At 40.6% G+C, this 13,276-nt stretch overlaps 1 protein-coding gene across 1 annotated transcript in view; it reads left to right on the plus strand.

The window, feature by feature from the left end:
• The window catches only part of LOC146833945 (uncharacterized), a 747,002-nt gene extending 733,979 nt beyond the window's left edge, over positions 1–13,023 (plus strand). The window contains exon 6 of the mRNA XM_085600111.1: positions 12,572–13,023. Within this exon, the coding sequence (XP_085456237.1) occupies positions 12,572–12,763 (192 nt within the window). The 3' untranslated portion in view covers positions 12,764–13,023. The remainder of the gene's footprint in view (positions 1–12,571) is intronic.
• Positions 13,024–13,276: the final 253 nt, after the last annotated feature.

Genomic DNA, 13,276 nt, shown 5'->3' on the forward strand with positions numbered 1-13,276 from the left:
AATCATATGTAGGAGCATTCGGGTGTGTTGTAGCTTATTGATATTTCTTTGTTTTAAGAAGTATCCACATGCTTCAAGTCCTACTTCGTGTCTAATTGAAGTATACAAAGATACTACATCGATCGTAATCATTAAATATTCCTCATTCCAAGTGATTCCATTGAGAATGCGTAGAAAGTCACCAGTGTCTTTAATATATGAGCTCATGTTTTTTGCTAAGGGTGCCAGAAATTGATCTACATATTGTGAGATATTCTCATATAATGAGTCGCATGACGAGACTATTGGTCTCCCAGGTGGGTTAATTAGAGTTTTATGGATATTGGGAAGGAAATATATTGTTGGTGTAACAGGAAAATCTTTTGAAAGGAATTTCAGCTCATCTGCATTCAGTAGACCTTTCTTGTGCCAATCTTGTAGGTGACTATCCAATTTCATCACCATTTTGTTCATGGGATTGTTTTCTATCTTGCAATAATTTTTGGCATTATTTAATTGTCGTGATGCTTCGTTAACGTAGTCTTTGATGTCCATAATGACAATATTTCCCCCCCTTGTCAGCGGGTTTAATTATTATTTTTTTATCATCTAGTAATGATCTGATTGCATTTCTTTCTTTTGTTGTGAGATTTTCTCTTTTGTTGGTATTCCACAGTTTTTGCATTTCCTCTCGTTCTTCAACAATGGCGTCAGAAAATAGGTCAAATTTATTTCCAGGTGACGGAATAGGACAGAACTTGGATTTTCTTTTTAATCCACTATTCACTCTTTTGTCGGTGTTTAAATTGAGTTGATCCATTAGTTGTGTCTCAGTTATTTCTTCACCATTTTGATTGTACATTAGGTCGAACATATTTTGAAGATCAAGAATTTCTTTAATCGTCCATTCTGATTCATTGATTGCGCTTTGTGTTGTTACTTCAGGTGGCTTCACATCGGATTTATTTGCATGCATTTTAGCTAGCTTTAATTTACGTACATATTTGTATAAGTCAATTCTGACTTGAGTTGGATTAAAGTGTTTTTCTGGACAAAATGATAGTCCTTTATTTAATACTGATGTTTCCTCTTTTGTTAAAATATGTTGTGATAAATTAACAATCAGGTTTTCTATTTGCGATTTCTTAGAGGGTAATATCTTTTTTCTTTTTGCTGGTTTTTCTTGGTTTGGCACATTGCTCCGGGTTCCTCTTCCTCGTGTTTGATTTGTTGTTCTTCCGCGACCCTTTCCTCTGGCTAATGTTTTGTCCAGGTTCATGAGTTATGAATTACTATGGGATACGGATGATACCCCAAGAAGAACGGGAAGGAAACAGAATGAAAAAACTGCTGCAAATTGAATCTCGACTGATTATTACACTAAAAACAAAGAACCCGAGAGGGATGAACTTTGATGAAGAACTTTTTGTACATCTAGAATAGGGGAATTAACTGTCTATCAATGATATATATTGCTATTTCTGCATTGAAATTCTAATTGCTTGAATTCATGATACAAACAGCATTGACGTGGGTATTTTACCCAAAGGTGTCATATTTAAATTGAAAAGAATTATGACTCCAACAAAGTTAATGTATGCATTTAAGTAACCTCTTTTTCTATTTTTGCTTTAACTGATACTATATCAATGATTTGTAAACAATAGAAAATGCATGAAAAATGTAAAGAAAGGCATGAACACTTGGTACTATACCGTAGAAGTATTTAAAAGGATAATATCATGCAAGAAATATCCATTGCGTCAAAAGCCAACACACTAAATATGATGCAAATATGTGGCAAATAGTTAAACATGTAATAGTTGTTGTTATTATTTATTATTTTATAATTATAATTTGGAACTACAATTCCCATAATGCCACATTGAGGCGAGAATGGAATAAATAGTAGAAATAAATGATGACTCACTTACCGTGAACAAAGCCAAGAGTAGGCTGAAACGCGTTGGTCTGAGCAGTGAATGCGACATTAAAAGGTAAAAAGGCAAGTGTTGAGTGCGGCGTCTCTTGTTGTAAAAATTTTTTAAAAATAAATAAATTTATATATATATATATATCTATATTACCTACTGGCAGTCGCCAGTAGGTAGTTATAGTTAGGACCTATTTTCCATGGGAAATCCGCAACATTATATTTGGAATAACGTTGGCGCCGATTGACGAATCTTCGCGAAATTTTCCAAACTTTTGGCCAGCTCCGGTCCGCTCCTATCCTGAAAATTTCACAGTGATTCGTCAAGCGAGGGCCGAGAAAAAAGGGGGGTCCCAAAACACGTTTTCCCCATGCATTTTCCTGTAGGACCTGTTGACGCAGCTACAGCCCGAACTGCTGAAGGGAATTATACCAAATTTGGCAAAGAGGTAGTCCTCAGTTCAGACTCGTGCCTTTTGCTTAAATGGTGTAAATCCGTTCAGTAGTTCCTAAGAAAATTAGAGTTAAAAAGATAGATATATCTTGGCAGAGCCTAACCACACATCTCATCGTGAGATCTGATTGGCTATGAGTACTTCATCCAAGAAGTGTTGGCAGCCATCTTGGGACCAATATACATGATTGCACCTCATTAAAAAGCATTGCAGTTAATAGAAGGTTTTAAGACTTTAGTTACATTATAAATCATGTGTTGATGGTACCATACTCATTTTAGGAATTGTGGTGTGTTCTAAGGTGATTTTGCCATGTGAAAAAGCCTTCTGCTGTGATATCATGAATTATGTTTGAGAGAAAACTATTTTCTCATGTTTTTCCCACAGAGGTTTGGAAGGTGATCTATAAGCTAAACTGAGAGCATATTTTCTGTAAATTCACATTATCTTTCTCAGTCATATGAGAATGAAGTCTGACATTCTCAGTAAAACATATACATCCAACAAGGGCAGAGACTGTCAGTTGATTCCTTTGTGTTCTACTGCAGCTTCCCAGAGTGTTCTAAAGAACAACTAGAGCGCTAACAGTCCTACTTATGACAAACGTATTGCACACCTGAAGCCATCTTGATTGGAATAAAGTGGTAACTCTTAAAACATTTAGTTTAAAATGGAACAAAATGAGGGGGTTCACTTCGCCATAGAAAGTATGATTAGTGCTGCAGAAAGAAAAATTAGGGCACATCTTGAGTGACTTCTCAAATCCTCTTCTATTTCATTAAAAAATTCTGACATGCAGACTGAAACATGCACTTTCAATACCAGCAGCAGAACTTCCCTGGTGAGCAGTAGCTTTACTGCAGTGATCTAATGAGCAACTAGAGTGCTAACATTCTGAATGTATGGCAAATGGGTGACACATCTGAATGCCTTCTTGATGGAATCAAAGTAAAAAACTGAAATTATTTCCTACTGAGGAGACTGTAGTAAATGAGGAAATTAGGAAACTTCATAACAAATAGGTCTCCCAAAAGGCCACCAAAGCCAAAAGATCCCAAATGTAGCACAAATATCACCCAGATGTAGCCCAAGTATAGCCCAATGACAGAATGTCCCAGAGTGTTCTAACGAACAACTAGAGCACTAACAGTCTTACTTATGACAAAAGTATGACACACCTGAAGCCATCTTGATTGGAATAAAGTGGTAACACTTAAAACATTTAATTTGCAAAGGAACAAAATGAGGGGGTTCATTTTGCCATAGAAATTATGTTTAGTGCTGCAGAAAGAAAAATTAGGGCACATTTTGACTTCTCAAATCCTCTTCTATTACATTAAAAAATTCTGACATGCAGACTGAAACATGCACTTTGAATACCAGCAGCAGACTTCCCTGGTGAGCAGTAGCTTTACTACAGTGATCTAATGAGCAATTAGAGTGCTAACATTCAGAATTTATGGCAAATGTGTGACACATCTGAATGCCTTCTTGATGGAACCAAAGTAAAGAACTGAAAGTATTTCCTACTGAGGAGACTGCAGTAAATGAGGGAATTAGGAAACTTCATAACAAATAAATCTCCCAAGATGGCCACCAGAGACAAAAGAGACCAAATGTAGCCCAAATATCACCCAGATGTAGCCCAAGGATAGCCCAATGACAGAAGTGTGCAAAACACTTATTTTTTGTGTTTTTGCAGTTTTATATAGTGTAGACTTGTCAGGTATTGGAGTGTTTTACATGAGCATTGGTTACATCACACAAGAACAAATTCATTTTGGTTGTAGACATGGGAGATTAAGTGATTTGATCAGAATCACAGAATGTCGAGCTGAAGCAGAAACTCCAACCTGGTTCCCCAGTTGCAAAGTCTGCAGCTCTGGAAGTAACACCACATCCTCTCCCCTAAGTGCAACATTTAATCAAGTGGTCAACTGGATAAAAAAACATAAAGATAACAAATAATTTAAAAGTGTTTTGTCGCTATTTGAAAACTCAGAAAATATGTCCTCATTTTAGTTTTTTAGAGCACTAACCATAATTTTGATGCAAATAAGACCCTCTCATATATGTCATTTCTAAAGGAAATACTCTAGGTATTACAGTTTTGATTACATCAAGATGACGTCAGGCGTTCCACACTTTTGTAATAAATATAGAATGTTAGCAATCTAGTTGTTCATTAGGATACTGTTGAGAGGCAGAGGCCAGGGACACGGACTCTGAAAATTGAAGGCAGGTAGGAGGGTGCAGAGGCAACAATTTGACCACACTAGGCAGGCAGGAAGGGCAGTGGCAGCACAACAGACTATGGAGGGTAGTGGATGGGGGCAAGGGCAACAAACCAACAATACAGGACTGGCAAGAGAGGCTGTGGCAATATAATAGACCATTGTGGGCAGAAGGAAGAGGCAGTGGTAGTACAACCATACATGTCAACAGACCTGATTCAGCCAGGAAACGTCCAATGTTTTTAAGCTCAAATGGGCTTTATTTGATCTGTCTCCTGTTTACAATCTTCTCTTTTTCAATGTAACTCAATGGGGAAAATCAATACCCCAGTTTTTTTTCAAAATCTCCCTCTTACCAAGTTCAAAATGTTCGCAAGTATGGTACATTGGATCATGGAAGGCAGGAGGAATTGGGGTAGGGACATGGACTTGGATAACAGAAGACAGGAGGGACATGGAGAGGTGCACCAAACTGACCCTGCAGGGCAGGCATCTGTGTTTGCAGCACCCCAATACACCACACAGGGCATGCGGGACGGGAGTGCAGCACAACAATCCATAGAAAGCAATAGGGAGGGGACAGGACCATGCACATGGACAACAGAGAGCAGAGGGGAACGAGCCAATGGTAGCTAGCTGACCATACAGGAGAGAAAGCTGCAGCATAACAGACCATAAAGGGCAGGAGTGACGGATCAGGGGCATTACAATGGAACAGACAAGCCAGGAGGGAGCGAATAGGGGTATACACATGGGCTGGGGGCAAGGGGGCAGGGCAGGAGCAGCACAATGACGGACCATGAAGGTCAGGCAGGATGGGCACTAGAAGTCAGACACACCATGGAGAGCAACAGTAAGACTATGATGGCATACATACAGACCATAGAGGGAAGGTGTGAGGGGGTCAGGGGCAGCTAGCTGACCACACAGGGAAGGTGGGAGGGGCTGTGGCAGCACAGAAGACCATGCATGGCAAGCGGGAGGGTTAGTGGCAGCACAATGGCTATGATGGGCAAGAAGGAGGGTGCAGGGGCATGCACCAAGGACCATGGAGGATAGAAGAGAGGGTCAAGACCTGGGCACAGACAAGAGAGTTCAGGGGAAGGGGCCTCACAACAGACCATGCATGGCAGGCAGGAGAAGCAGTTACAGCACAACAGACCAGGGAGGGCAGAAGGGTGTGGCAGCAAAATGGACCATGAAGGACAGGAGGAAGGGGATAGGGGCATGGCATGTGGACAGGCAAGGTGGAGGTGGCAGGGACAGGTTACAGTCATCTGACAATGCTAGGTAGGTGTGAGGGGAGTGGCAGCTCAACAGAACACTCAGAGTAGATAGGAGTGGCAGGTCCATGGAACATGGTGGACAAAAAGGATGGAGCAGGGGCATACACAAAGACATCGGAGGGCAGGGGGAAGGAGAATAGGGGCAGCAAGCAAAGCACAGAGGCTAAGCAGGAGGTCAATGATGGGACATATAATTGGGCAATGGAGGGCAGGAGGAGTGGACTGGTACATCATGCTAAATGGAGGGCAGTGGTAGCACATCAGACCATGCATGGCAGGAGGGAGGAGGCTAGTCCATGGATTCAGAAAACAGAGGATAGGGAGGAGGTGAATGGGGCAGCAAGCTAACTGTTCAGAGAAGGTGGGTATTAGGAACTTTATTGTTTTTAAAATGTGTGTCTGTGCGAACTACTTAAAATATTAACAAGTATGCAGCATAATCTCACTTTTATTCAGGAAGAAGAGGATGTTTGTGACTGTGACTCCGGGCTCACTTGGCAGAAACACCCCCTGACCCTCCACCCCCCATCGCAAAATGTAATGCTCGTGAAAAGGGTAGGTGGATGCAGTGTTATATAGAACATAGTCCCGAGAGCACGATTGAAAATGAAAACTAGATATAGTATATGGTATAAACTATGCACCAAAAAGTGTGATAATAGAAGAACCGGGGCGTGAAATATAATATGCAATACATTGTGCACAATGACAGATTCATTGGAGAGCGCAAGATAGCACAGGCACTAGCGTGTGCTATGCGATATGCACCTCGGAGTGTAATATGCACAGGGCAGTGTTGTGTAACCTAACTAGTCTCTAAAGTTGTAATATAAAATGTGTGCTGGGGAGTGTAACGTTGCATATGCACTGTGACAAAGATATGGATCCAAGATTGTAATATGTATGGCACAGTGCTGTGCGCTATTACATAGGCATCGAGGAAGACACTTTAGATGGGGCAATATAACCCGTGCGAAGGCAAGTGTGGCATGACATATTCACGGGGTGGTGTTACAATGCACATGGGCTAGAGAGTTTCATAGCATACGCACTAGCTGGTGGAATACAACATAGAGGTGTGTGGCACTCTGCAAATCCCCTTTGAATGGCTTGGTGTGCGTGTGTATTAAATGTGCCCGTCATTAGCTACCCATGTTTGTATAAATAAACGACAAGGGTGTCTACTTGGAGAGTACCACCGGCGGGGGCACCGGGATTAGGCACGGTAGGGCGTCAGATACGTCAGAGCTTCACTAGCGGTGTAAATACATTCCACGTGGATTCATTGTATGCATAGTCACCTTTTAATGAATATCACGCAAATCTTCATGGTGATAGGTACATACGGATGGTCCAGCATGTCCTAGGTGTTTCTATAAATATATTTTTTTTTAAAATAATAAAAAACAAAGGCCGGCCCCGGGGGATGGGGTCCCCGGGGCCATAATTGGCCTGAGGAGGGGGGCAACGCAGTGCCCCTCCTAAAGAATAAAAAAAAAAAGGCCGTGACCCGGGGGTTGGGGTCCCTGGGGCCGATTAAGGCCTTGGGAGGGGGGCCACGCGGCGCCCTTCCAAATTTATTTTTTTCAGCAAAAAAAAATTAGGGTGCAGGCCCTGGGGGATGGGGTCCCCAGGGCCAATAAATTAGAAAAAGAAGGGGGGCCACACAGCCCTCCTTCTTAAAAAAATTAAATAAATAAAAGACCGGCATTGCGCCGGAGGCCACGCCCCCTCCTTGCAGCACTCTGCAAACACGCCCCCTGACCAGTTGTAAGTTGGGGAATTAATTCCCCTTCAATACTGAGTGTCCCTTTGGGCCAACTAGCCCAACAGGTATCTCCAGTATGCGCCAGGGAGCTGCGTTGCAGACAGGTGTTCTGAGGCCACGCCCCTTTTTACACCTCTATGCTACGCAGCTCTGTGGCGCTTACTGGAGGCACCTAGTGGGCTATAGTGACCCTAGGGACCATTAGGATTCAAGGGGACTTAATCTCTCAACTTAGAACGGCCACAGGGCGCTTTTACACAGTGGTGAAGGGAGGGGACGGGGCCTGAGGTGACGTGTGAAAACACGCCCTGTGGCACGTTTTAAGTTGGGGAAATAATTCCCTTTCAATCCTGACGGACCCTGGGGGCCAACTAGTCCACCAGGTGCTTCCAGTAAGCGCCACTGCTCTGCGTTGCAGAGAGGTAGCGCAGGCCGTGCCCCTTTTTACACCTCTCTGCAACGGTGCTTACTGGACATACCTAGTGGGCTATTTTGCCCCAAGGGACCCTCAGGATTCAAGGGGATTTAATCTCCCAACTTAAAATGGCCACAGGGCGTGTTTACACAGTGGGGAAGGGAGGGGACGGGGCATGAGGTGACTTGTGCAAACACGCCCTATGGTGCGTTTTAAGTTGGAGAAATAATTCCCCTTCAATCCTGAGGGCCCCTGGGGGCAAACTAGCCCACCAGGTGCTTCCAGTAAGCGCCACTGAGCTGCGTTGCAGAGAGGTGGTCCAGGCCGTGCCACTTTTTACACCTCTCTGCAACGCAGCTCTGTGGCGCTTACTGGAGGTACCTAGTGGGCTAGTTGGACCCTAGGGACCCTCAGGATTCAAATGAATTTAATCTCCCAACTAAAAACGGCCACAGGGCGTGTTTACACAGTGGTGAAGGGAGGGGATGGGGCCTGAGTTAACGTATGCAAACACGCCCTGTGGCACGTTTTAAGTTAGGGAAATAATTCCCCTTCAATCCTGAGGGACCCTGGGGGCCAACTAGCCCACCAGGTGCTTCCAGTAAGCGCCACTGCGCTGCATTGCAGAGAGGTGGTCTAGGCCATGCCCCTTTTTACATCTCTCTGCAACGCAGCTCTGTGGCGCTTACTGGAGGTACCTAGTGGTCTAGTTGGACCCTAGGGACCCTCAGGATTCAAGGGGATTTAATCTCCCAACTTAAAATGGCCACAGGGCGTGTTTACACAGTGGGGAAGGGAGGGGACGGGGCCTGAGGTGATGTGTGCAAACACGCCCTGTGGCGCGTTTTAAGAGGTAGTTTTAATCCCCTGCCCTATTATATACTAGGGGCTTACAGAGGAGGTCATGCTAATCACAGGGGGTCCCCAACGCATAGTGTTCCCTAGTGTATGTAGGTGTTTTCACTGTATTCTGAGTGTCTTTTAACATAGCACTGGCTATAGGACTGGTTAGTCAGACTCAGTTACCACCAGTATCCGTCTGAAAAAGTTGAGGGTACAGGATGATTTTGCAACAAGGCTTCTTTCTGCTCTTCTGTTTGTTCTTTCTGCACGTTATCCTTCTTCCTACACTTTTCTTCGTCTTTGAGGACTTCTGTTGCTTCTTTCTGCATTTCTTTTTTTTCTTTCTGTGCGTTTTTTCTTCTTTCTTCACATGTCCTATCTCTGTAGGCATAGTTAGAAATTAGCATTTAAAAAAGCTTTAAGAAATTCACTGAAAAAACCATAGGTTTCAGGCACGTTATAGTTAGGAATTAGCATTTAAAAAGCCTTAGAAATTCACTGAAAAAACCATAGGTTTCAGGGGCATTATAGTTAGCTGGACTTTTCACTCGTACAAAAATATTGAAATTCCCCCGTTATAGTTAGTTTAGCTAACTATAACACGCGCGCCCGCAATCCACTGCTGATGACGTCACGTATTACATCACTCATGACATGGTCAGTGACATCACTCATGACATTACTGATGACATCTCAAATGACATCACTGATGACATCACTGATTTTCAAAGCTAATGGGGCGCTCCGCTCAACTCCTACCCTGAAAGTCTCAGGGTGATTCGTCAAGCGGGGGCTGAGAAAAAAGGGGGGTCCCAAAACACGTTTTCCCCATGCATTTGCCCACAGGACCTTTAGTCGAAGGTACAGCCCGAACGGCTGAACAGAATTACTTGAAATTTGGCAAAGAGGTAGTCCTCAGGTCAGGCATGTGCCTTTTGCATATATGGTGTCAATCTGTTCAGTAGTTCCTGAGAAAATCGCAGTTATAAGTACATAAATATCTATAAGCGCGCACCGTGCGTTCACCGTGCGCGCACCGTGTGCGCACCATAACGTGCGCGAGCGTAATTCTGGTGGTTACATGTCAGTCAACATTCAAATCGGTCGAAATCAGGAAGTGTCGGCCGCCATTTTGTGTGTGACAGTGAAAAAGAAAGGTGGAGAACGTGAAAAGGGGGCAGGGTAGAGAGTTCCTGACCCCCTAACCTTTGTCAGGGGGCCCCTGAAGGACCCCGAAGGGTGAAAAAAACATTTTATTTTTTTTCAAAAAATCACGGGGTGCGCGCACGGTGCGCGCACCGTGAAAAAAACTTAAAAATAAAAAAAAACATTTTAAACTGTTTATAAGTTTATAGAAGATATTAACTATGCTGTTCAACTTTATCCAAATTAAAAAAAAAAGAGGTGAGCCATTCCATATTACATGATACAGTCAATCTATAACTATATACATAGGTAGTTTATTGTAAAATAAATATATAAAAAATATAATAATACATACATAAATTAGCATTTAAAAAACTTTACAAATTCACTTAAAAAACCATAGGTTTCACACACGTTATAGTTAGGAATTAGCATTTAAAAAACCTTGCAAATTCACTTAAAAAACCATAGGTTTCACACATGTTATAGTTAGCTGGACATTTCACTCGTAAAAAACCATTGAAATTCCCCCCGTTATAGTTAGTTCAGATAACTATAACTCGCGCGACTGCCACTCTATCACAAGTATGATGTCATGAGTGATGTCATGAGTGATGTCACTGACCATGTCATGAGTGATGTAATATGTGACGTCATCAGCAGTGGATTGCGGGCGCGCGAGTTATAGTTATCTGAACTAACTATAACGGGGGAATTTCAATGGTTTTTTACGAGTGAAATGTCCAGCTAACTATAACATGTGTGAAACCTATGGTTTTTTAAGTGAATTTGCAAGGTTTTTTAAATGCTAATTCCTAACTATAACGTGTGTGAAACCTATGGTTTTTTAAGTGAATATATATATATATAAAAATATATATATATGGTTTTCAAAGTAGTACATTAAAAAAATCTATATAAGATCAAATATACTTTTTTAATAATAGTGTTGTGTTATATATATGATGCTTTTGATACACATGAAACGTTACTGGTGATCGTTGGAGTACTCTCCTTCTGTCTTCGCTACTCCGGATATATCAATTTTGCCCGTCATCTGATGCTTTTGATCGGGATTTTCTTTTACTGAAGATCTTTTACATCTACACGAAATAAAGTGTAAGGATTTTCACTTAGGATTTGTTATAAGTACGGCTAAATGAACAACAACATATTTTTCATCTGAGACTCTTTTCTATGCCCTGAGGAAGTCGCCGGGCAAATCTACCCGAGACGAAACACGTGTTGGCTACTGAGCTCTTTGTGGCGCTTCTAAGGATGCCAATATGTCATTTTAGAAGAACTGAGAAGGAACAAAGAAGATTAAAGAAATAAAAGAAGAAATCTGTTTGTCTCACTGGACTCTAATTCAGTCTTTTCATAATTGACATTGAAAATTGCTGTTTAAAGGCTTAATTGCCTCTTTCTTGCTCGGGAATTTCTTTCTGTTTTTTTGTGTTATATATATGTGTATATAAATATGCACACACACATATATATTTATCTGTATATAAGTATATACTTATATATAGTATTAAATGTAACATGCATATATTTTTACTTATTTCTATTCATTTTATTATACTTACATTATATTTATATTATATATTAAAATATTTAGGATTTATGATGTTTTCAATATTTTTGTATTTACCATTATAAGTATAAGGAAACAATATTTTTATAATCAATATTTTTCACTCAATATTTATGTCCCTCGATATTGTTAAAATCAATATTCTGTCAGTGGTCTGTTCCCAGGTGTTCTCCATTAGTTTTATGATAAAAAGGAAGGTAACACCCAAAAAGTCATAACTTTTATGGTATTTACAAACGTTTCCCATTGATTACCACACCCAGCTTGTGCACCTAAACTCAGTACTTAAAAAGACTCAGATATCTTTGGAAATTAGGGGTGAAAAATCACAAATTTTCTGAGTATCAAAGGACAGTAAATTCTCCACCAAGACAAATAACAGAATTTTGTATAGTATCTAACAGTATACCACTAACGTTATAGATGAAATATTCCAATATTTAACATTGTTTCAGCATTTAAATCACATCATATTCATCCATTTGTCCATGTTGGACGCTCTGGAAAATTTAGATGGCTACTACTTGGATGATGTATTAACTTCGACTAACCATGATTGATAGTAGACAATCGGGTAATAATAAGACAAAATAGGGTGTGTTATATGGGGAACAGTTATTCTCTTATTTCTCCAGAAAAAAAAATATCTTCAAGTGGAGAAACAATATGATGAACATATTATTCATAAAAGTCTATCGCTCACATGCCTTTCCCGATATATTACTTGGGGATATTGATACATCATCCACAAATGCAGAAAACGATGTAAACCTGCTTGCATCGGTTCCTATTTCTTTAAAGGTTTTCATGAATAATCACTACGTGATATTGTGAAGAGAAAAAATTAAATTATTAATCACAACGTCAGAAAATTCTGCAATGCAAATCATTGATTTCAATTTTGTTTTCATACAGAGACATTTTACAGCAGACAGATGCCTCGCCACCGGACCATTCTCTGGAAGGCAACTATATGAAAGTGATGCGGTGGTACCTTCAGAAAACCTCATCACTTTTGGTGATGTGTTAAAGGTTATGACAGACAACGACATGAAGAAAAAGACAAGGCTAAATCAACATGCGAAATTAAAAAAAAAAATTGTTTGAAGATTATTCCAGCTACCAATATTGGTAGTAAATGTTTCTAAATATAGTTATCAATAAAACGTATAAAGAAGCTATGTAAAGAAATAAACAATATAATTTCCATTAGGAACAGTAATATTCATCATAGGCACTGTATAGGCTGATTTCTTGTATTGGAGAATATACATGTCCCAAAAGAATTTTTGGAAGAATTACATTGGAAGTGTTCCAGGAAGTGACTGATAATCCCATCTTGAGACTGGCATTACACCTGTTAATTAGCAAGAACATATAAATATATTGTTTGTATAGCACAAAATCCCAAGAAAGAGATGCTGAAGTCAGCTGTACATTATTTCACAGTAGCAGTTGGCTTCTCAAGGAACTTCTTGAACTTTGCATGTTATGTCCTTGACACTGTAGAAGTAGAAGAACGCTTCAGCCTAAACCTTATTTTAATTATAGTCACATGAGTCTGAATTAATGTATTTCAAAGTAGCATTTTCTGATTTTGGCTGTGGAAAGTTTTATACT

This window comes from Triturus cristatus, chromosome 4_2 (assembly GCF_964204655.1).
Source record: "Triturus cristatus chromosome 4_2, aTriCri1.1, whole genome shotgun sequence".
Taxonomy (NCBI): Eukaryota; Metazoa; Chordata; class Amphibia; order Caudata; family Salamandridae; genus Triturus; species Triturus cristatus.